At 39.0% G+C, this 22,262-nt stretch overlaps 1 protein-coding gene across 3 annotated transcripts in view; it reads left to right on the plus strand.

The window, feature by feature from the left end:
- ZFPM2 (zinc finger protein, FOG family member 2) overlaps window positions 1-4,468 on the plus strand; it is a 314,045-nt gene extending 309,577 nt beyond the window's left edge. For all 3 annotated transcript variants that reach the window (XM_013954673.2, XM_013954674.2, XM_067290408.1), the window contains one exon: window positions 996-4,468. In XM_013954673.2, coding sequence (XP_013810127.1) covers window positions 996-3,481 — 2,486 coding nt within the window. In that variant the 3' untranslated portion in view covers window positions 3,482-4,468. The remainder of the gene's footprint in view (window positions 1-995) is intronic.
- The last annotated feature ends 17,794 nt before the right edge of the window (window positions 4,469-22,262 follow it).

Here is a 22,262-nt window from a genome sequence, read left to right on the forward strand (position 1 = left end):
TGTGTGGGTAGACACAACAAATACCCATGTTTGATTTAGATTTAAAATATCATCATTACTGATTATTTCTCAGTTTTTATCATCTAACAAATAATCAGAATCAGTGTTGCCACAAGAGACAACTTATCTCTTTTTAAGCATTTTCAGCTTCAAAATACCGTGAAACATGTTTTTTGCTTGAGCAATGATTGTAAGGTGTTTTGGAATGTACTGTTCTAGATAGGGAGAGCTGTTATGATTCCATAAGGAAAAGGTGTTGCATTACAGCAGTAGCTGCCTACAGCCATTATATGTGGAAGAAAAAATGCTAGTGAAGCTGTGTCTTATTCCTCCTGCTCCCTTCACAATGAACTCAACTCATCAGTCATCCCTGATGAGAACTGTTCTGTATCCTGTTCCCAGACTACAGTCTTCAGTCTCTCCCCTCCCAGTCAATTCATGCAAGCAAAGAGCTGAGCATCCATAATGAAAATCATTGGAAAACTGCTCCTCTCTGTCTGTGGCTTGCAGCCACCCTCAAAGTTCTAGGACTGTACCTCCAAGAAGCCACATAATAACCTTGAGCCCCTTGACCTTGATGTGCTCTCTCTGCATTCCAAATATCCAGTGATTGTGTATGGGGAACCTTATGTCCCCCATAGCTAAAACTGCAATTTCTAGGACTTTTTCATTTAGAATAAGTCCAGTCTATTTTTATCATTCTTTTGTTCTTCCTTTCCCTTCATCTATGTTTAATACATACAGAAACTAAGGCATTCCAAAGCAGAATGGAAGTCTGGGAATCTCCTCTAGCAGTGCAGGAAAATGAGATTCTGAACCAGTCCAAGTATTTCTAGAGTGACTAGTATGTATGCAAGATTCTCATCAGAAGAAAATTAGTAATTCTTGCTGGTTTTGTGCTTTCTGTACAAATGATTTTTCTGTATACTTCATGAAGGGAAAAATGGTCACTTTAACTTGCATTTTACTTTTTCACTTATTTATCTTTTCTATAGGAGTGAAAATGGAAGAATTTCTCCCGCCTGGTGCTAGTTTGAAATGCACAGTTTGTACTTACACTGCAGACTCAGTGATTAACTTTCATCAGCACCTGTTCTCACATCTTACTCAAGCTGCCTTTAGATGCAATCACTGCCACTTTGGCTTCCAAACTCAGAGGGAGCTAGTGCAGCACCAAGAGTTACATGTCTCTGGCAACAAGATTCAGAGAGAAAGTGACATTGAACACTCTCCAAGTGGAAACGAAGAAGGTTTACAGCCAGCAGCGGACATGTTGAGCAGAAATGATATTCCCCAGAGCCAAAAGACCATGCAGACTAAAGATGCAAGTTCTGATACAGAGCTTGATAAATGTGAAAAAAAGACTCCACTTTTCCTTCCAAACCAGAGGCCAGAAACACAGCCTGCAACAAATAAGCAAAGTTTTTCATACACTAAAATAAAATCTGAACCATCCAGTCCAAGACTTGCCTCATCACCAGTTCAGCCCAATATTGGCCCTTCTTTCCCAATGGGACCTTTTCTTTCCCAGTTTGCTTTTCCCCAGGACATCACTGTGGTTCCTCAGGCTTCGGAGATACTAGCCAAAATGTCTGAACTGGTCCATCGAAGACTGAGGCATGGAAGTAGCAATTATCCTCCTGTAATTTACAGTCCTTTGATGCCAAAAGGGGCTACATGTTTTGAGTGTAACATAACATTCAGTAATTTAGACAACTACTTGGTACACAAAAAGCATTACTGCAGCAGCCGATGGCAGCAGATGGCAAAGTCACCAGATTTTTCCAGTGTTCCAGAAAAAATGCCAGAAGCTGTAAGTCCCAGTAATGGTCAAAGCTCTATAAACATCCTGAATACAACTCCTCACACATCTGATGCTGAGAATCAGCTTCTGCAGACATCCTGCATAAACTCTTCCAATGTTTTAGATTTGATTGGGCCAAACAAAAGTCATGATAAAGACTTTACAGCGCAAGCTAAGAAGTTGTCAAGTGCAAGCAATGGTGATGAGAAGATAAATGGAAAACCTGATGTGAAGAATCCCAACACTCCTTTAGTAGAAGGGGAAAGTGATCCCAATAAGACCACATGTGAAGCTTGTAATATTACTTTCAGCAGACATGAAACGTACATGGTCCACAAGCAGTATTATTGTGCCACTCGCCATGATCCCCCACTGAAGAGGTCTGCTTCCAACAAAGTGCCTGCCATGCAGAGAACGATGCGTACCCGGAAGCGAAGGAAGATGTATGAGATGTGCCTGCCAGAGCAAGAGCAAAGGCCACCACTAGTTCAACAGCGATTTCTAGAAGTTGCTAATCTTGGCAATCCTTGTACTTCTACTCAAGAGTCTACAGAAGGTCTTGGAGAATGTTACCATCCACGATGTGATATATTTCCAGGAATAGTCTCGAAGCATCTGGAAACATCACTGTCTATTAACAAGTGTGTTCCAGTTTCAAAGTGTGATACTCCACACTCTACTGTTTCTTGCTTGGAGATGGATGTGCCAATAGATCTCAGTAAAAAATGTTTACCCCAGTCAGAGAGGACATCCACTTCTCCTAAAAGGCTGCTGGACTACCATGAGTGCACAGTATGCAAGATCAGTTTTAACAAGGTAGAGAACTACCTAGCTCATAAGCAGAATTTTTGCCCTGTCACTGCCCATCAGCGTAATGACCTGGGACAGCTCGAAAGCAAGGTGTTTCAAAACCCGGAAAGTGAAAGAAACAGCCCAGATGTCAGTTATGAAAGAAGCATAATCAAGTGTGAGAAAAACGGAAACTCAAAACAGTCCTCTTCTAATGGAAACTTATTTTCAACACACTTAGCAACACTTCAAGGACTAAAAGTCTTTAGTGAAGCGGCCCAGCTTATTGCTACAAAAGAAGAAAACAAACATTTGTTTCTTCCACAATGCCTTTACCCTGGAGCAATAAAGAAAGCTAAAGGAGCAGATCAGCTTTCTCCATATTATGGAATAAAGCCAAGTGATTACATTTCTGGTTCTCTTGTCATTCATAATACTGATTTAGATCAAAGCACAAATACAGAAAGTGAATCTCCTAAAGGCCAGACTCCTTCAAATGGATGTGCTGTGCAGAAGAAAGAGTCTCTTCCATTATTGCCAAAAAACCGAGGCATGGTAATAGTTAATGGGGGACTAAAACAGGAGGAAAGACCTGCAGCAAACCCACAACAAGAGAACATTTCCCAGAATCCTCCGCATGAAGATGGGCACAAGTCTCCTTCCTGGATCTCTGAGAATCCTTTAACTGCAAACGAAAATGTCTCTCCAGCAATTCCTACAGCAGAGGAACAGTTGTCTAGTATAGCAAAAGGAGTGAATGGTTCTACCCAGGCCCCAACCAGTGGAAAATATTGCCGACTGTGTGACATCCAGTTCAACAATCTTTCAAACTTTATAACTCATAAGAAGTTTTATTGCTCATCACATGCAGCAGAACATGTCAAATGAAACAATCGGTCACCTTTGGTACCTGTGTTTAGCATATTGTTCCATACAGTCTAAAGAAAGCTGTTTGAATTACATCTGGACAATCGGGAGATAATTCACTATTGCTGAGTTGAAGACTTAAAGGTGTAATTTCATTACAGTCCATTAGTAAAGTGTATTATTGGTGCCATTTTCAAAAATATTAATTTATTTTACCAGCAGTATTCATAGCTGTAGTTATGTTATTTTTTATTTAAAAACTTTATATTAAAGTCATTTGTAATGTTATTGTATAGTTATTGTGTAGCGCATATGGTTTGCACTGTATAGTAGATTTTAAAGAAAATAGTCACAAACAATACAGAAAAGCATTTTAGAAATAGCTTCAAAAGCACTTGTGTATCCTGATTTTTTTTCTTATATGCTGTTGCAGATATATGTATATGCTAAAATATAAGTTGCAAAAAAGTTTCAACTATGCTGTAAAGTTCGCCTTAAAATTTCAATTTTTTGAACAATTGGGCTCAGTTTGCACTTTATATTTTAGCAGATACAGTACCTTAGTCATTAGGCTTTGCATTTGTATGTAGCAGTATGTTTCTGTCCACTTTCTTAATCTGAAACGTACGTTAAATGAAGATGGCAATTTTTTTCTTGTATAGTACTTGTATTTTCTTTCGCTGATGCATCTCTGTCTCAATTTTTAAACCTTTGCTGTTAAATGCAATACTTTATAAAGAATGAACAAAATTACTGGAAGCAGTATTGTAAGTAATGAGGTCATATCAATCAGTTTTATCTTTTGAAAGGCACAGTCTAAAACAAAACCCTAAACTCAATGCTGCAATTATGAATCTAATTCATATATAAGATATATTTAAATATAAGAGTAGCAATACTGCAACTGGTGATCACAAAGATAATGTTCTACTTCTGATAGAAATAATTTCTCAACAAATGTTGTTACTATGCATGTATATGGATGGAATAAAATTCCAGATCATTGGAGATGTTTGGCAGTAATTTCTTTAGATTTGTTTTATTTTGTTTTTCAACGAGGATTTAGAGCTCACAAACTAAAGAATCTCTTAGGAGTGGGTTAACATTGCCCTCTCTTCAATGGAAGCAAAGCGTTTAAAGAGAAAACGAACACAAAGGATGCCTCCACTTTGAGGTAGTCCTTGCTGACAGGTCGCTAACACAGCTAAGTCTAAGGCAACCTAGTGAACTAAAATTTAAAATGTGAAAGTCTGAAACCAAGAAGGCTGTTTCCTCTATTGGAGCTAAGGAAGACATACTTCCCCAGAGAACTGGTGCAGTGCTTCTGTATGTCAAAATCAGTTAAACAGTCTGCTCCATAATACCTTTGGCATGATTCTTTAGCCATTCAGCGGTCTTAAGCAACTAATAACATTTGTTTAAAATGAATAACAGTTTGCTCCACTAATTCTATATATAAATACTATTTAATAATTTATGTTAAAGGCTGAGCTCATGCACAGTTAACACCCTTCACATGCAGTTATTATTCAGTCTCCTGTGAACTGCTTTCATAAAAAAATTATGTCTATAAAAATGAACTATTGATGCATTTTTCATCCTACAAATTTGAAGGCAAGACCATGACATGAATATGTCACATACATAAACAGTTGTAGTTAATTTAGTTCCTGTATCAGTCAAAGCACCAACACAAAATCAAATACATGAAAGGACGATATTTCAGCTAAGCAGCCAGTTGGAGTCTAGCACAACAATATGCAGTCCCACTGGCTTTTGGCAACCCTGTCCCTGTGTACTTTAGAACTGAAGCCATTCTTTTTTATCTGCAAGTGTAGAAGAACACATACATTTGATCCAGTAGCAAAAAATATAAAAACACTACAAAACCTGGTGACTACCAGGGCTTTAAAGATAGAACAAAGATGCTTAATGTTGGGCTAATTCTTCCTCTCAGCAAAGCTAATGGGGGCTTTACATTAATTTCAGCATGACCAGAATTGGTCCTGTAGCAAATACTTGGGGTAATATGTCTTGTGAAGGAGGAAAAGCATTACGAATACAAGGAGAATAAAACAGATTAATCATTCATCATGATAAATTAAACATTTATTAGAAAATATCACACCAGTACATCTAACACTCCACAGTATTTCAGAGAAATGGTACATTTTGACCTTTTTGGTGGCAAACATTGATTTGAAGGTTATCCATCACACAAAATTGGTTTAAAGATCTAGATGATTACATCTAGATTGAACTGTGCTAATTCTGAAAGATCTACATGCATATTCATGATTGTTACTTGAAACATAGACCAAAACTTTTAGGTGAAGTAAGTTGGTCAGAAAGCCACAGGTAGTGTAACTTAGAATTGCCAAACTCCATAAGCATGTTTACACCATGAGCTAGTAGAGGAGAATACCATGGCAAAGGGAGTACCTAACTAAAAAGTGATGTCAAAAGGGAAAAGCCTTAACACAGAATACTGCTGAGCTGGTTATGCTGAGGATACCTAATATATTGCATATATTGCAAAGCTGTATTAAAGCCTGGAATGTGGTATTATTTTCTTCCCACTGGCTAGTCCATTTGCTTTCACACCACAGAATAGACTTGATGACATATTCTCTTTATAAATCATATATTTGGTTGACCAGTCCCATTCTTCCAGGTTCAAAACCAGCACAGCCTGTTCATCTCTGTGTACAAAGTTACATGAAGCTGACACGGACTACATTTCGCTCACTTCACTGGAGCATCTGGCGACTCTGAAAAATGCTAAACTCTGAAGTATGCCATCACAGTCTCTGAAGGTATAACTTTACATTAACTAAGTAGGTAGCAAATATGGATCGGTGACATTTCTTATATATTTGTTAAAAATAAAAAGCATTTAATAAAGGTAGCTACTCACACAGCTGGTCTTGGGAACCATATTTTCCCATAACTTTTACACACTATTTCCCATTTTTTTCATTTTCTTTATTGCACCCATTTTTTTATTTGCTTGTTTAAAGTAAGAACATAAACTTGGGCAGCAGGAAATATCTCTTACATCTCTTGGGACAGTTTGCACAATGCTGCTATAATCCCAGCTGGGAGGGATGAGGTGGTTAGACACATCTATGCTATAAATAATAAATATTATTTAAAGAGTAAAGTACTTAGAACTATTTTCTGACCAAATGATTATTTTTATTATCTACAGGTTATACATTTTTTCAAAGAGATTTTAAAACAGTTAAACTATCTATTATTAACAACTCCTGTTGAATATGGGCTCTTCCCTGTTTTTGCTTGTGAGTTTTTTGTAGGTTTATTAATTATTTATCAAATTATCTACACAAAGAGAGTCCATTTTTAGTGCATCTTTAATATCTGAAAGTAAGCAGGAAGTAGATTACCTCAGTTACATGGCTTAGATTTGCTAATTCATCAGCTGGAGTCAGTGAATAAATCTTTGGGGCTATCAAGTGGAGATGAATAACTCAAGAATAGGCATTATAATATTTCCTGTTTTTATGATACAAAAAATAAAATTCCTCCATATGAAGGCCTGATATTTAAAAGAGCTGATTCCTGTCTGACTCCTGATGTACTGATTGTCTGGCAGATTTTGCATTTGACTTTCAGGCTTTTAAAGAAAAAAGAGTTTATTATTCACAGAGCATCACATCCACATGCAGTTCTAAGGACCAACGTTGTGGCCACATCCCCGTCTGGCTCACTTACTTGCATCTATTCCCTAATTCTGGCTTTGAAGGACTGATGTGAATCCCCATGCATATAACAACTTTTACACATTTGTTACGTGGTCTCTCCCATCTCCATCCAATATTTGAATGTTTTACATTATGGTTACTTTTTTATTTTAACCACGAATCGGGTGGACATGCCTAACGCAAGCAGTAAAGGGCTTTGCTACACACTGTTGTCTATTTGTCTTGAATTAACTGTAGTAGCATTAAGGTTCTGATGACATTTTCTCCCTGCTACAAATAGTCATAAATCCACATCATAGATATTTACCATGGATCCACGCTGCTAACTTTCTGAGTCTCTATTGACTACATTCATTGTCTGACACTGTCCACAGTAATAAAGTAGTCACATCCCAAACTTAGTCTGAGAGGATGCTGTAGTAGGTGATTGTCCCCATGTACAAGAAATAATGTACCATTGAGCAATGCGGAAGGAAAAAAATAGAACACTTAAAAAACTGATGTAGAATGAAAAAAATGAACATCAAAGCCGACATCGTCAGCCAGGTGAGATGGAGGAGGGGTAATTTTTTTTTCTGAACAGAAATAAGCTATGAAACAGAATTCATTCTAAGACGTTGGCTGAGGTAGAGCTGTTAATAGCTTTGAAGACAAGGCTTAAAGAAAATAATGTGGTGAGTTCAATGGAAGAAGAGTGGTGTGGGATAACCTAACTGAGGGGCACAAAAGATAAGGAAAAGGGGAATCGGCACTTTGTTAGTCTGAAGAGGGTAGTATGGGTACTCTGATGCCTGCAAAAGGCAGCAGTTATGAAGTATCACCACTACAAAAACACTGTGTGCATCCCAGGAGGCCCATGAACATGATGGTCTATTGAGAGCAGCTAAAATACTGATGAAAGAAAATATTTGGAAAACTACTCCCAAATGCTAACCATTGCCAGTGCAGAGATTCTGGTGCTTGGTCATCTCCTGTTCCCCAGGGCTGACAATGAAGACGGGAATGGCAGCTCTTCCCACCTGCCAGATCCCCTTCACAGCTGAGGCACTGCATTGCCAAGAGCTGTCAGGAAAGACACAACGCAGGATAGATGAGTTTGACCCTATTGTAAATAAGAGCTAAGTCAGATGCCCAAGCTTCAGTTATGTTGACCCACCGGGAACATGCCTGGTCCTCTCATCTGAAGCCTTCCACGTAGATCATTGACAGCACTTTACATCTAGACCCTTTGGAGCCATAGCAGAAAGAACTAAAATAATAACGATGGTATTTGCGTGAGGAGTGAAATAGAGCACAGTGAGGGGAGGGGGGCAGGAAATTTGCACTCAGATAATTAAAGCTTCTTCATAATGTGAATGCAAAAGATGAATTAATTGTGATTACAAGTGTCGGACAAGAACTTTTGTGGCGGGATGAACAGGTAACATTAATTCTGAGACTTCCAGCTTCTAAATACATGTTTTTGCAACTATACTATTTCTTTAGTGTATGCTTTAGTATGTGTCTGTGAGCATGTATATATACTCAGACACACATGTGTATACAAAACATATGTGTATACAAAAATACAAAACATATACAGAGATGAGCAAGAGAGGGAAAGAAGCTAAACTAGATTAAAAAATAAGATTAGGCAGATAAATGAGGTGATTAGACAAATTCTTTGTTTGCAGAAGTAATAGTCAGACCCTTTAATCCTCATTGCTTAAGTAACTGGCACCTTGTGACACATAGTAGGGGGATGACACATTCTCTTCCAAATGCAGATGTGCTGCTGGGGATGTTACCCTCTGCCCTTTCTGCTCTCAGCTTCTTGGCACAGTTCCCAAAGCAAGGTATTTGCTCCTACCTGCCAACTCAATTGCTCATGCACTCGTTTTTTCCATTTGCCAGAATAGCTGCTTTTGTAATTAAGGGTTTTGTTCTGTTCTTTTCCTTTCTCTTTTTTCTTTCTTTTCTTTTTCTTTCTTTTTTTTTTTTTACTGTTTAATCTGTCTTGAATCAATGTCCCTGATACAGGGGGGAGGCGGGTGAAATGAGCTGCCTGAGCTAGCATATTGGAGAGGGCAGCAATCTCCATCAGCGAGGTGAGGAGAAGCAGCTGCAGCAGTCAGTGCTTCAGCCAGCTCTGCTGTGGAGCAGTGCCTGAGCGAGCCCACGCAGAGCACCGTCCTGCAGCATTCGCAGGACTTACGTAAAAACCTGAGCCTGATAGGAACTTTTTACAGCACAACTAATAATAAAAACACTAGCTCACACACTGATCGGTTTTGTCTTTAAGTGAATGTTTCTATGAATAACAATTCTTCCTTTCAAACTTCTGGATAGGGTGCTAAGAAAAGTCACTAGGGTGATTAACAGAACTGGATAAACCTGAAAATATTTTAGAAATAGTTTTCATCTCAACTTTTCCAGTTCTAGCTGTTTTTACTCAAGCTGAAATGTCAGGATCACATGATCCTGCAGTGTTGGCTATATGTAAACACAATCGCCTTTCAAGACCACTAGCATCGTTATTGTTTTGAAAGCCCATCTGTTATCCAAACACTTTTCTGCTCAATTATTCACATGCACTAATAATTTCCTTATTTATAAGAGAAACTTCTGTGTGCCAGATCTGTCTTGTAGCTGTGACCGGCTGATACAGAACAGATTGCAGAAACCACAGTCCTCAATCTACATCATGACAAAAGCAGCCCTGCTACTCCCACGCTTGTTTGAAGTAGGAGCCACAAGGGCAATAAATGGAGAAGCTGAGACGTGAAATGGCAATAGATCTTCATGTCTGTTTGGCCCTAAAAGAGTGTCCCTGCATGGCTGGTTTATTCAGTTAACTTGGGGGGATTCACCTTCAATTCATGTGCTTTTTCTTTTTGAGTAAGACTTGTTAAACCCCTGGCAACTTGATTTTTAGGAGGATATGGGGAAAATACTACTGGGCTGACTATGCTGGCATTTTGCCAGAGGGAGAACAGACTGCCTCTTTTGCTACTTTGACATTTTCGATCTAATGCTAATTCTGATGAACCTACCCCCAAGAGATACATTTGTGGAATCTAATAAAAGACCTGTAGGCTCAAAGACTGATCAAAGAAGAAAACTGTTTAGAGAGAAGCTGGCTCAGCCTGTGATTGAAGTTTCTATACTGGGGTAAGCATGCAAAGGGAAAGGGACATGTCAGTTTACTGCCACAAGTTTTCAAAGCAGAAAAGAAAAGGAACCCCCCTCAAATGATCTCTTTGAACAAAAAGAACAAGTAAGAAGAATTTGAAAAATCCATTTGAATGGATAATCTTCAAACTTCTCTAGACCAAAGGAAGGAGACTATGCAGATTTAACTTACGGAAAATTAGTCTAAAAAGCTCCTTCCCCTTTCAGTCCCTTAAAACTAAAAGTACAAGTCACAGCTGGGCCATATAACACGACAGAAACAAGGTGCAGGGTGCTGGGATGCAGCCATTTGTAATGATGGGTTACCCTAACTGAGCTTGCCACACAGTGTTTCCCAAATCCTTAGTCTCCCAGGCCTCCCGCAGCTCAGCCAAGTGAATAAGGTCCCACGCAGTGACAAGTACCTGCCTATGCCTGTGACAGCTGTTCTGACAGCTGCTCATTGGCACTCTTAGCCCCCCACAGTAACAGGGTTATTCATATCAAATCAGCCCTGGGTGGAAGGGAAGCAAACTTTCCAGAGAGGCAAGTATATGAACATTTACTGCTGGCCAGCTGACGCTGCACAGCTTGCTCCCCCAAGGTAACTCACTCATTTGATTTATAAGCAATACAAGATTGATTTTAAAGAACTGAGCATCTAAAATGCAAAGAGCTACCTATTGGGAGGTGCAAAAATAAGAGAGGAATTTATGCTTTTAGAACATTTTCAAAATATCAATTTTTCCTTGGTGCTTTTCAAATTATTCCTCAAATACATGTACAAAAATAACAATGATAGCTTCCCCTTTTTATTGTGGCATAAACACACTTGGATTCTTGGTGTTTGGATCCTATAAGAGGAGAAGGGATATGTTCAAGGGAAGAAGGATATTTTAGCACAAGAACTATTGAGGCAAAAATGGATTTACCAATGACATGTCCCTTCTCCTGGGACTGCCTCTTTCAGACCTCTACACCTCAGCTTGGACTTGTGTCCACACTCTGTATGTCCTGGGGTATCACACCGTTATATGCAGTCTACCACCACTGGAGACACATAGGCACTTTCCTGTCTGAAAAACAGTTTACATGCACATAGCTGGCCCTCATCTCCTCCAGTATAAGTCCTTTTGTTAGAGGTGTTGTATAATTCCATGTGTCTTGAAACCCACCCTTCTGTAAATACTAGGCCCCTTACTCAGAGCATTAGTCAGTTGACCGCTTTTGCTTAGAAAGGTTTCCAAATGGGAGAACTCTTTGAAAGAATGGGTCAGACGCACCCTTTGAATGACACGATTGAGAGTGTCAGTGCTCACTTTTTATGTAATAACCTAGTATTCCTCCAGGAATTGGGGGAGCTGGGTTTATTCAGCTCCTCAGCTGTGCAGCCCTCGCCAGCTCTTCTGGCTCTCTGGAGAATCCCACAATTCAGGCAAGGGCAGCTATGGGGATGGAGAGGAGTCAGCATTGCTACTTCTCCTCTTAAACCCATGTTACTCTTCAAAAAAGAGTGAGAGTCATTGGACCATGAAGAGGGAAAGAGACAAGAGGGACCTTAAGAGTTAGAACATGTCGGGGAAGGGATTTGGGGATTCTGTTCTCAAGGTTGTTTCTATCTTTTTATATTAAGCAGACATTGGGAAAATGTTGATCTATCAGCAACTGAGACATATTTTCAGTGTTAGAAAACTTGACATGCAACATGCTTTCATAAATTGTTTCAGAATCCCTTTCTATTTCCAAGAATTGTATTTTCTTGGTAGGTAATTTTTATATGAGGGCAAGATAAATAATTTGGACAATGTTTATACAAGTTTTTAATTAGTATATTTTAATGTTATAGAAATCTGTAGCATCAGGAAAATACATTCAAAGCTTTCATGTCCGCTTGTAGAAATAAATGTTGTAATTATAGAAGAAATGTTGATGTGATTTCACTTATTTAAACTTTACTGTGTTAGAGGGTGCCTGTGTCCGTTTGTGACAGCTGCTTCACAGACAGAGATAATGGATAATGACTGGCTCTGCTTTGCAGGTATCTTCTCCACGAATAGCATTTTATGTTCCTTTTTCCCTAATCAGAAAAAAAAAAATACATCCAAATATATCACAGCTTATATCTGCCATATTAGATTTGGCAATGATATTCACAATGAAAAAATAAGTTTAATATAAAGTATTCAGCTTGCAGGTATGCATTACACCTTCCTGATAGGAAACTGGTCTGTGTGTACACTTGCCAGCCATTTATTATGGTAGATTAATAATATTAGTAAATACCACATTTGCTTAAAAGATCATGACAAACACAATTAATACCAATAACCAGCAAAGTTAAAATAGACTACATTCTTAGATGATAAAAATGCCTGTTTTCTTTCCCAAGCAATGAATTCCAAGCCTTTCTTATCACCTGATAATATTAAAAAAAAGAGAGAGAGGGAGAGAGATAGAAAAGTTATGCAACTTTGTCCAGTGACACTTATTAGCTATTACTCTGCACTCTCCAAGATCCCACTCTGGCTGTATGGCTGGTGTGGAGAAGCAGAGTTCAAGCACGTCCTGTAGATGTTCAGAACAATCGGCAGCAGTGGAGTGAGATGTGATGCAGGCTCAGATAAAAATAAATTACCTGTTTCATTACAATAAACAGTCTGATGCAAAATGCAGCATTCTGAAAACATGAATTACACTGCTATTTGAAGATCTTTTAGATGTAGAGATGAGGTAAAGTTAGTACTCTGCAGAGTACCAAAACCCCTTCTCTCTGGAGGACTACCTACCGCCACTAACAAATCACCAATAAAAATTCAGGTCAGGCATTTGGAACCTACATCTAATACTAAGAAAACTCCCATTGAAATGAATTATGGAATCATTCACTACAATTGCAGTGTCTAGAAGTAGATAAAAGAAAATATGTCTTTGTGACCTTTATACAGGTTCCTCTACATTTATATACTATACAAACAGCTTCTTTTGTATGTGATAGCGCTGGCTGTAGAGCTGCATAGTAGGAGTCACTACCTCCCCATAAATATAGAGGAAACTTCAGATAGCTTCAGATAGACATGTCCCAGAAAAGTTAATGTCACAGAATCACTGAGGTTGGAAGAGACCCCTGGAGATCATTTAGCCCAACCCTTCTGCTCAAAGCAAGGTCAGCTAGAGCAGGTTGCTCAGGACAGTGTCCAGTTGGGTTTTGAATATCCCCGAGGATGGAGACCCACAACTTCTCTGAGCAACCTCTTCCAGTGTTTGACCACCCTCAAAGTAAAAAAGCTTTTTCTTATGTTTAAATGAAATTTTCTGTTTTTCAGTTTGTGCCCATTGCCTCTTGTCCTGTCACTGAAAAGAATCTGGCTCCATCTCCTTTGCTTCCTCCCATCAGGTATTTATAGGTATTGTAAGTTCCTCCCAAGCCTTCTCTTCTCCAGCCTGGACAGTTCTAGCTCTCTCAGCATCTCCTTGTATGAGAGATGCTCCAAGTCCCTCAATCAACTTTGTGGTCCTTCACTGGACTCACTCCAGTGTGTCCATGTTTGTTTTGTAGTGGGGAGCCCAGCACTGGACATAGCACTCCAGGTGTGGCCTCACCAGGGCTGAGTAGAGGAGAAGGATCACCACCCCTTGACCTGCTGGCAACATTCTGCCTAATGTAGCCCAGGAGGCTTTTGGTCTTACTTGACACAACAGTGCATTGCTGGCTCATGGTCAGCTTCGTGTCCATCAGGACTCTCTTTTTTTGCAAAGCTGTTTTCTAGCCAGTCAACCTCCAGCTTGTAGTGGTGCCTAGGGTGATTCCTCCGAAAGTGTAGGACTCAGCATTTCCTTTTACTGAACTTCTTGAGGTTCCTATTGGCCAATTTCTCCAGCCTGTCAAGGTCGTTCTGAATGGCAGCACAACTATCTGGTGTATCAGCTGCTATTCCTCATTTTGTGTCTTTTGCAAATTTGCTGAGTCTTCACTCTGTCCCATTATCGAGGTCATTAGTGAAGATGCTCAGCAGCGTTCGCCCTGGTATTGGCCCTGGAGGACACCACAAGCGACTGGCCTCCAGCTGGATTTTGTGCCACTGATCACAACCCTTTGAGCCCAGCAGTTCAGTCCTTTTTCAGTCCACCTCACTGCCCATTTATCTAGCCTGTAGTTCATCAGTTTGTCTGTGAGGATGTTACAGGAGGCAGTGTTGACAGCCTTGCTAAATTCAAAAAAACAATATCCATGTCTCCCTCCTCATCCACCAAGGCAGTCATCTCACTGTAGAAGGCTGTCAGGTTGGTAAGGCAAGATTTGCTCTTCATAAATCCATGTTGACTATTCCTAATCACCTTCTTGTCCTTTATGTCTGGAAATGGTTTCCATTTGGGTTTTTTTCCAGTCTTCAAGAACCTCCCCAGATCACCATGACCTTTCAAAGATAATCGAGAGTGGCCTCTCAAGGACATCAGCCAGCTCCCTCAGCCCTCATGGGTGTATCCCATCAGGGGTCATGGACCTATGTATGTCCAGTTTGTTTAAATGTCCCCTAACCTGTTCCTCTTCCACTGAGGGTGTCTTCCTTGCTCCAGACTTTCCCACTGGTCTCAGTGGCCTGGGATTAGTGAAGGCAAATCTAACCAGTAAAGACCAAGGTGAAGAAGTCATTAAGTACCGCAGTCTTTTCCATGACTCTTGTCCCCCCATTCAGCAGTGGGTCCACATTTTCCCTAATCTTTATTGCTGCTGATACACCTCTAGAAGCTCTGCTGCACTTCACAGCTCTTCACAACTCTCAGCAAATTCAACACCGGATGGGCTTTGTCTATCACCTTATCAAATGACCTACATTTCACTTTTTCTTTGTATGTCTTCTTGCTCTTGGGCATCTTCACAGGCACTCTGTACATTGTTCACCTGGACCATGATGTCAGTTACAGCAGTGGAAATTCAGATTAGTTTTGTACAGAGTCAGGAAGGTTGTCTGGATGATCAGCAGCATAACTTAAAGCAACAGCAGGCCTATTGGCTGTGTGTGCAGTCATTGTTTCAGTGCCTCCAAAACTGATATGGAATGAGAAAAGGTCCATGTTTAAATACAGTGGGATCCAGATCCAGAGGTTATAATTATATATAAGTTCTATCATATCCTATCTCCCAGTAATCTGTAAAACCCGTATTTCATTCTACTTCTTCCAGTAGTCTTAATAATAGCACCTATATTTTTCTCCCCATTTTTCCATTCCTTCTTTCTCCTTTTCACTTTTCCTCTTCTCCTTATTTTTGATCTCCCACCTTCCTTCAGTCAGACCTTTTGGCCCATTAAATCCAACTTCCAAGGAAACAAAGAGAAAGATAACAAATCCCCAAGATGGCATTAGAAAAGTGAAAGCAAGAGCCACCAATTTTTACCCTGATCGTTATGGGCATGGACTCTAAGGTTACCTCAGCCTCACTTAAATCAATTCCTAGCTTCACTGTACCAAGTGGGAGAAGTTGAAGTGAAACAGATTTTAATTGCGTCTTGGAAACCTGATAAGTCATCTCTGCTCTCCAGTGCCCAGTTTCAGGTTGGGTGAAAATGTATATGTAAGAGAAATACAAAATAATTGGCAGTGAGGTGAGCAAAAATTTCAGATCCGCACATTCCTAAACTTGGAAAAGTCTGTATTCAAATTCATACTAGGAACTCAGCCTGTCTCTGTCACCATATCCCAAACCCCATATGACAAAATACAGAAACAGAATATAGAAGTGGTCTTTAAAAGAAAGGCAGTTTTGTCTCAGAATACTCATGAAGGACAAGGTGATTTTTCTCCAAGTGCTTTGTTGATATTCTTTCAGTCCCTTATTAAGGAGTTTGTTTGCTTTTTCTGTACAATTATTGTGTTCTCCCTCTGAATACTCCAGTGAAATAGTCTGCTAATAAGGAAGTTCACTGTACTGTCTTGGTCAGAAAGCAAGTTCCATTTTGAACTTACATAAATTTACTCAGGAACAGTTATTCCAGAGTTGTGCTCATCTAATAGGTAAACAGCAAGAACAAAACAGCCTAGCCACTGTGCAAACCATCAGGAATACATAAAAAAATCTGTCCATCAACATTTATATTACAAATGAATTAATTAATATAGATCTAGCAAGTTTTCAGTGAAAATAGGTGCAGTAACAGTCATGGTATTCTTCATTTTGCATCAATCAGGCTAGATTCTTCTTTCAATTTCAGCATATGGAACAGAGTAACTTATGCTTAATTCTAACTGAAGTTTCTCCAGATTTCTTCTGATGCCACTGAGGACAAAATATGTCCCAGAAACTGCAGTTAGCTTGTCTAAAACATGCTGCATAGCAGCATTCTCATCAGAACTTATGGTTGTCTGGATGATCAGCAACATAACTTAAAGCAACAGCAGGCCTATAGGATGTGTGTGCAGTCATTGTTTATTTTTATATTTTTTAAGTAATTAAAGAGCTTGTTTTTAAATGCACTATGGATCAAGTGCCCCAACTACTGCCACATTTACCTCTATTTTTTAAAATAAAGTAATTGGTAACTTGTTAAAAAGCCACTTACTTATACTGTACAATTATTTCCATAAAAGGGGACACATCATTCTCTGACGCCTTTATTTTCAGAAACGTATATGACAGCTGAAACCCCCATCCAGCCAACAGCTAATGTCTTCTACCAAGAGGGTGACTCTGCTGAGTTTGGTGTAAGAAAAGCACGAGCAGCATTTGCTCTACATGAGTTTTAATTTTCCCCTGGGCTGTGGCCAATGGGGATTGGTCCCGTCAGCCACGAGGACATGGGGCTGTAGGGTCATGCACTGCAAAGGAGGAGCATCTGTGCCCGGGGGGCCTGGGCACTAGAACTGACATAAATGACAGCACTTTCTGCATCTGAAAAATGCACTGTTTGGGAAACAATGTACATCCACGGAAACTTATCTTAGTGTTTGCTCAGGCCTGTTTCACCAGCTGGTTATACCCCTTCCAGCTTGTGGACCCTTATATAAGCAGCGGCAGCAGACACAAAAGTTACATGCCTCCCATCACTACATCTAATACAGTCTGGGACTTCCAATAGTTACATCCCCCTTACACAATATAAGGTGTGGCCCTTCTCATCAGATACGGCAGGGCAACTGCTCCTCACTTTTAGCGAATGATACTTCTTTGGGTGGTTGGGGTGTTTAAATGTCAGTGCCGATCCAGCTGCAAAGTTGTGGTAAAGGCTTCCTTATCTTAAGTTTCAGAAACATTGTCTTCCCACTTTGGGCAGGAGAGGAGGGAATGAACCAATTTTTATACACCCATAATTGTGCTCTTCTCAGAGAAAATTGTGCTCTAGCAAAGTATGGGATTACTGTCTAGTTTAATAAGTATGTGAAAATTCATTACAAAAAATGTCAGCTGCTGGTCTGTGGTTCTTTTAAGGCACCTTTGGAAACTTTTTATGGCTTCTTAGGTGCTGTCTTAAATATTTTTGCAACCCCTTTTCAGAAACTTCAGTGAGGAAACCATCTCATTGAAGGCAAAGTGAGATGTGACACCTGGCCTCTGTTTAGAACAAGGCCTAAGAAACAATGCATAATTTGAACATTTCTAGGTGACGTCCCTCTAAACTGTGGTAATTTGTAAGAGAAATGGTCTCTTTCTGCAGTTCTCTGAGACAGAACAAAGATTTCCTAAGACCCTTTCAAAAATTCATCACAAAAGCAATTCATTCAGGAAATGCTTTTAGTTCAGATTTGGTAGGGCAGTATAACTATATGATGTACTGGGCAGATGTAGATATGGAACATACAAAATACAGAAGCTTGGCTTTAGGGTATACAGTTGCCGACGCAGTGATGGGATCTCACTGGTTCAGTTATGAGCAGTTCAGATCCTGAGTAGTGGACATGTCTAAAAAAAGGTTCTTCCTCGGACATAAAGTATTATATGAATGCAAAATATTGCTATTTTCAAAATTTGGTGGTGGTGAATATTTTCTTCCTAAGCAAGTAATCTAGTTTAAACAGGAAGCTTGGAAGTTCTTTATCTTTAATGAGCAATATTTTGGTTTTATTTCAGTACAAAGTAATTAAAGATAATCATTAAGAATCAACACACAAACTACAAACTTGTAGAGATGACAGTTCTATCTTCTGTGTAACAATTTTCAGAAGGTTGAAATATTTTCAGTATGAAAAGCACAAGTATGCCATACCACCATGCTATTCCGGATGTCTCTTCAGCCTTTTAAATAACAAGAGGTCAATTTAATCAAGCTGTTGTGGCAGACAAATGTAATGATATACCTACACTGCAAGTGTTTATTACGTTTGGCAGGTGCTTATGTAGTGGTCAGGCAAAGAGCAGCTCTGCACAGAGTAGGATGTATACTTCAGTGTTGGGGTTCAGGAAAAGGATTACATTTGAATTGCTTGCATGTGGTTGCTTAAGAAAAAGCAATATGTTCTTGTAGAGGTGAAATGAAAGGCTTTACGTACCAAGACTGACTCTCTCAATAGCTCATCTCCTAAACTTTTTCTAACGACAGTGAATGTCAGACTGGAATCTTGAACAGAAGTAAATGCCTTGTGGAGAAAACAGCAATGACTGTCTTGAATTTGAAAGTGAATTTCAATTGAGCAATGTTCCTTTTTTATTAATATTATTGTCAGACCTCTAAACGCTTTGCAGTGGAACATCCATTTTTTGTGTAATACTCATGTTCAGTTTGAACATTTCCTTGAACTGAGCTGCAGACTTTGTTTTCTGACTTCCCCCTTCTAGTCCTGCACTGATGAGCTCAGTAGATAATTCTGTGGAGAACACCAAGCAGCCTGTGACCTACTGAAACAACATAAAGCAGATTTCTGGGTTTCAATGGTATTTGTTTCCCTTTAGAACATTTAAAGAGTAAAAAAAAATCATAAAATAAAGTTTGAGTAATTTTGATTAAGAAGATGATTCAAGAATGTTGAGAAATAAAGACAAAATTAATTTAACAAGTCATTCAAAGAATATCCAAAGTTCTGCTCCCAGCTTTCCATGACTATAACTATTTTAGGGGCACTCTGTGTATGTGTTTGAAATATGGTTTAATAATGTAGGAACTACAACTGTAACTTCCAAGTAATTGTATGCTGCAGTTCCTTATTCATAACTATAGCACAGAACATATGAATTGTTTAATTCAAACTGTTGGCCATGTGTTTTTATCTCTGGAAGTCTCATTCATTAGCTAATGGATAACAGAAGAATGCAAAATACCATATATGTAACAGAAAAATCTTATAAATATCTAAAAAAGAGTTGAGATCTTAGGCTGTATGTGGTAAAGCACGTTATGTAGGCCTTCTACCCATGAAAAGCTATGCTGAGGCAAGTAGAAGTGCATAGATGTACGCTGATTGTATCTTCACATCCAGAAGTTATTCCAGGATTTCTGCCTTGTATTTCACAAAGCTAATTTCACTTCACTTTTTTTCTATACAGTCAGCATTGGCTTCAATTTTCCTTTACATGGAAACCCCTTTACATTACTTAAGCAATGTAAGAGCATAATGAGGACGGTGGTGGTACTCTCCATAACTGTTTCTAACATGGTGCATAGAATGCACTCATCTAGACAGTCTCTCTCTGCTTCACTTTCAGTAAAACCACAAATAATTTTTACTTTCCACAGTTCCTTTCTCATCTGGAGGCAGTTATCAGGAGTGATTAAAAACTGCCATTGGAATTTGTGTTCTTCTTCAGCACTGTTCATCCTCTTCTTGGAAATATATGAGGAAGCCATGACTATTTCTTAGCATTGGTAATATCAAGGACGTTTGGAATAAAAATAAGAATGTAAATTATTCTCATAATGTGTCATAGCATAGACCATACAGATTAGCTGTTTTCCTTATCATATCCAGAGTGACTGCAAGATTGGTTCAGCTACAAGCAAATGGTTCTGATCAGCCTGGGTCATGTGGGAAGGGAGGGGTTAATCTTTATTCTTTACAAGTCATCATGTAGATAGTTTATTTTTTTAAAGCAAATGACAAAGAAAAAAAACCTACGTTGTATATTATGGATTTGATCATAAGGCCTATCAATCAGGTAATTCAGTTTCCAGTTAAAAGATAAACTAATACTGATAAATTTGCATTTTTCCCTCTTTCTTTAATCTGACTTTTATCTTTTGTGAATGACATTGGACATATATAGTTATCCAAAATGAATATTTTGTTTATGTATATGGATTCTTCAGATTGCCCGCATTAACGACTCTTAACCTTTAAACTGATTTATAAACATGTAAGAATAAAATGTCAGCATTCATTTGTCATCTTGCAGTAAACTGTCAGCATTCGTTTCTCAGCTAAAATAGAATATCTGTCTAAGAATTTACATTAGGCTTTGTAATCAAACTAGATTAACACCAGTGCAGCTCAGCATGAGAACTTGTTATCAAGCATACACACTCCATTAATACCTTAATGTGCATTCCAGGTTACATCTCTCAATGATCTAGTGAATTCAGTAGAACTTGTTGCTGAAAAATGTGACTGACTCATGCAATCTCTTCGTCTAGCACATCAGCATAACGCTATACCAATCCATAAAAGGGAAGGGACAAAGTTTTAAAGGATAAATACTGGACACTGGCAAGCAATAGTGTACATGCATGAGGAGTGAGAAAGAAAACTACAATGAATGGATCTTGGCTTGGAAACTCATGGTCTGCTTCTATTGACCAAACCTCAGCAATAACATAATTATATTTGCTGCTAGTTCATAGGGAACATTCCCGAAGGAGATTTATGAATTTCAACTGGATAACAATCAGATTTCTGCAAGTGTTCTGACAATCAGTTAGGCTGAGTTACTGCTTTTTTGGACCTGCATTTTATTTTCTGAAACAGACCTGAAACACTTCCTAAAATGACAGAATAAGCCCCCTATCACATTAAAAGGAATGAAAACATCAAAGTGTGAATGTAACCTGTATGGATTTGCTGTTTTGACTTTGTTGGATGCAAACAAAGGGTCAAAATCAGTGAGGACGACATACAGTTTTCAGTGGCAAAACACTGTATTTCTGTACAAAGCATGGAAGAGCAAAGCTCCTAGAAGGACCCAGCACCAAACAGAAATGGGTGTGATAATGCTGGTAATGGGTGTGCTAATCAGTAGCCATTCCTTAAAGTGCGGAGATGTGTTTCCCAGTGTGCTGCTTCCTTGCAAATCACATCCAATCCTCCTCTGCAAGATGAACCAGCGGGTGATGAGGAAAAGCTGGAAATGTAGATGTTGAAAAGAGGCCTGCACATCCCATGTCTAGCTGAAGGAAGGATTTCCATCCCAGTACCATTTCCAGCATGGCTACGGCAGTGGATACTCAGTCACTTCTTGTTGGGTGCTGGGGAGTGCTCAGTAAAGACACCAGCAGCTGCAACGCTGCTGCTGCGGCGTTCCCAGGCTCTCGGCTGGCTGCTTTCTGGAGTGTTTTGAAAGAACTCGCACACTACATATTATCATTGCACTATAAAGATGGAAAAATCATCTTTGAGCAAAGATCAGAGGAGAAAGTGTTTATATAAGTGTGTTAAAGGAGAAGTGTAAATGTTGAAGTGTATGCTGAAGCTTTGCCTTGAAATTTAAGTGTTCAACAGCTACAAATGCAGGGAAGTCTGTATGAGGAATGCCTGGACATCTACTGTTTAGTTTTTGTTTAAAGCTATTCATAGTATTGTAAATACATTTTATAATGTTTTATATTATTTATAAAGTTTTCTGTGTGTATTTGGTGTTTGCTTACTCAGAAACTGTATAGAATTCCCTCTTTGATGATGATTGGGAGTTGTTAACATTTATTTATCAGTGTTTTACATACTGTGGTTCCTGATTTTTAACTGTGTAATACTTTCTGGAAAGTCATTAAAAAAGCCTGGCTTATAACTGA

Source organism: Apteryx mantelli, chromosome 2 (assembly GCF_036417845.1).
Source record: "Apteryx mantelli isolate bAptMan1 chromosome 2, bAptMan1.hap1, whole genome shotgun sequence".
Classification (NCBI taxonomy): Eukaryota; Metazoa; Chordata; class Aves; order Apterygiformes; family Apterygidae; genus Apteryx; species Apteryx mantelli.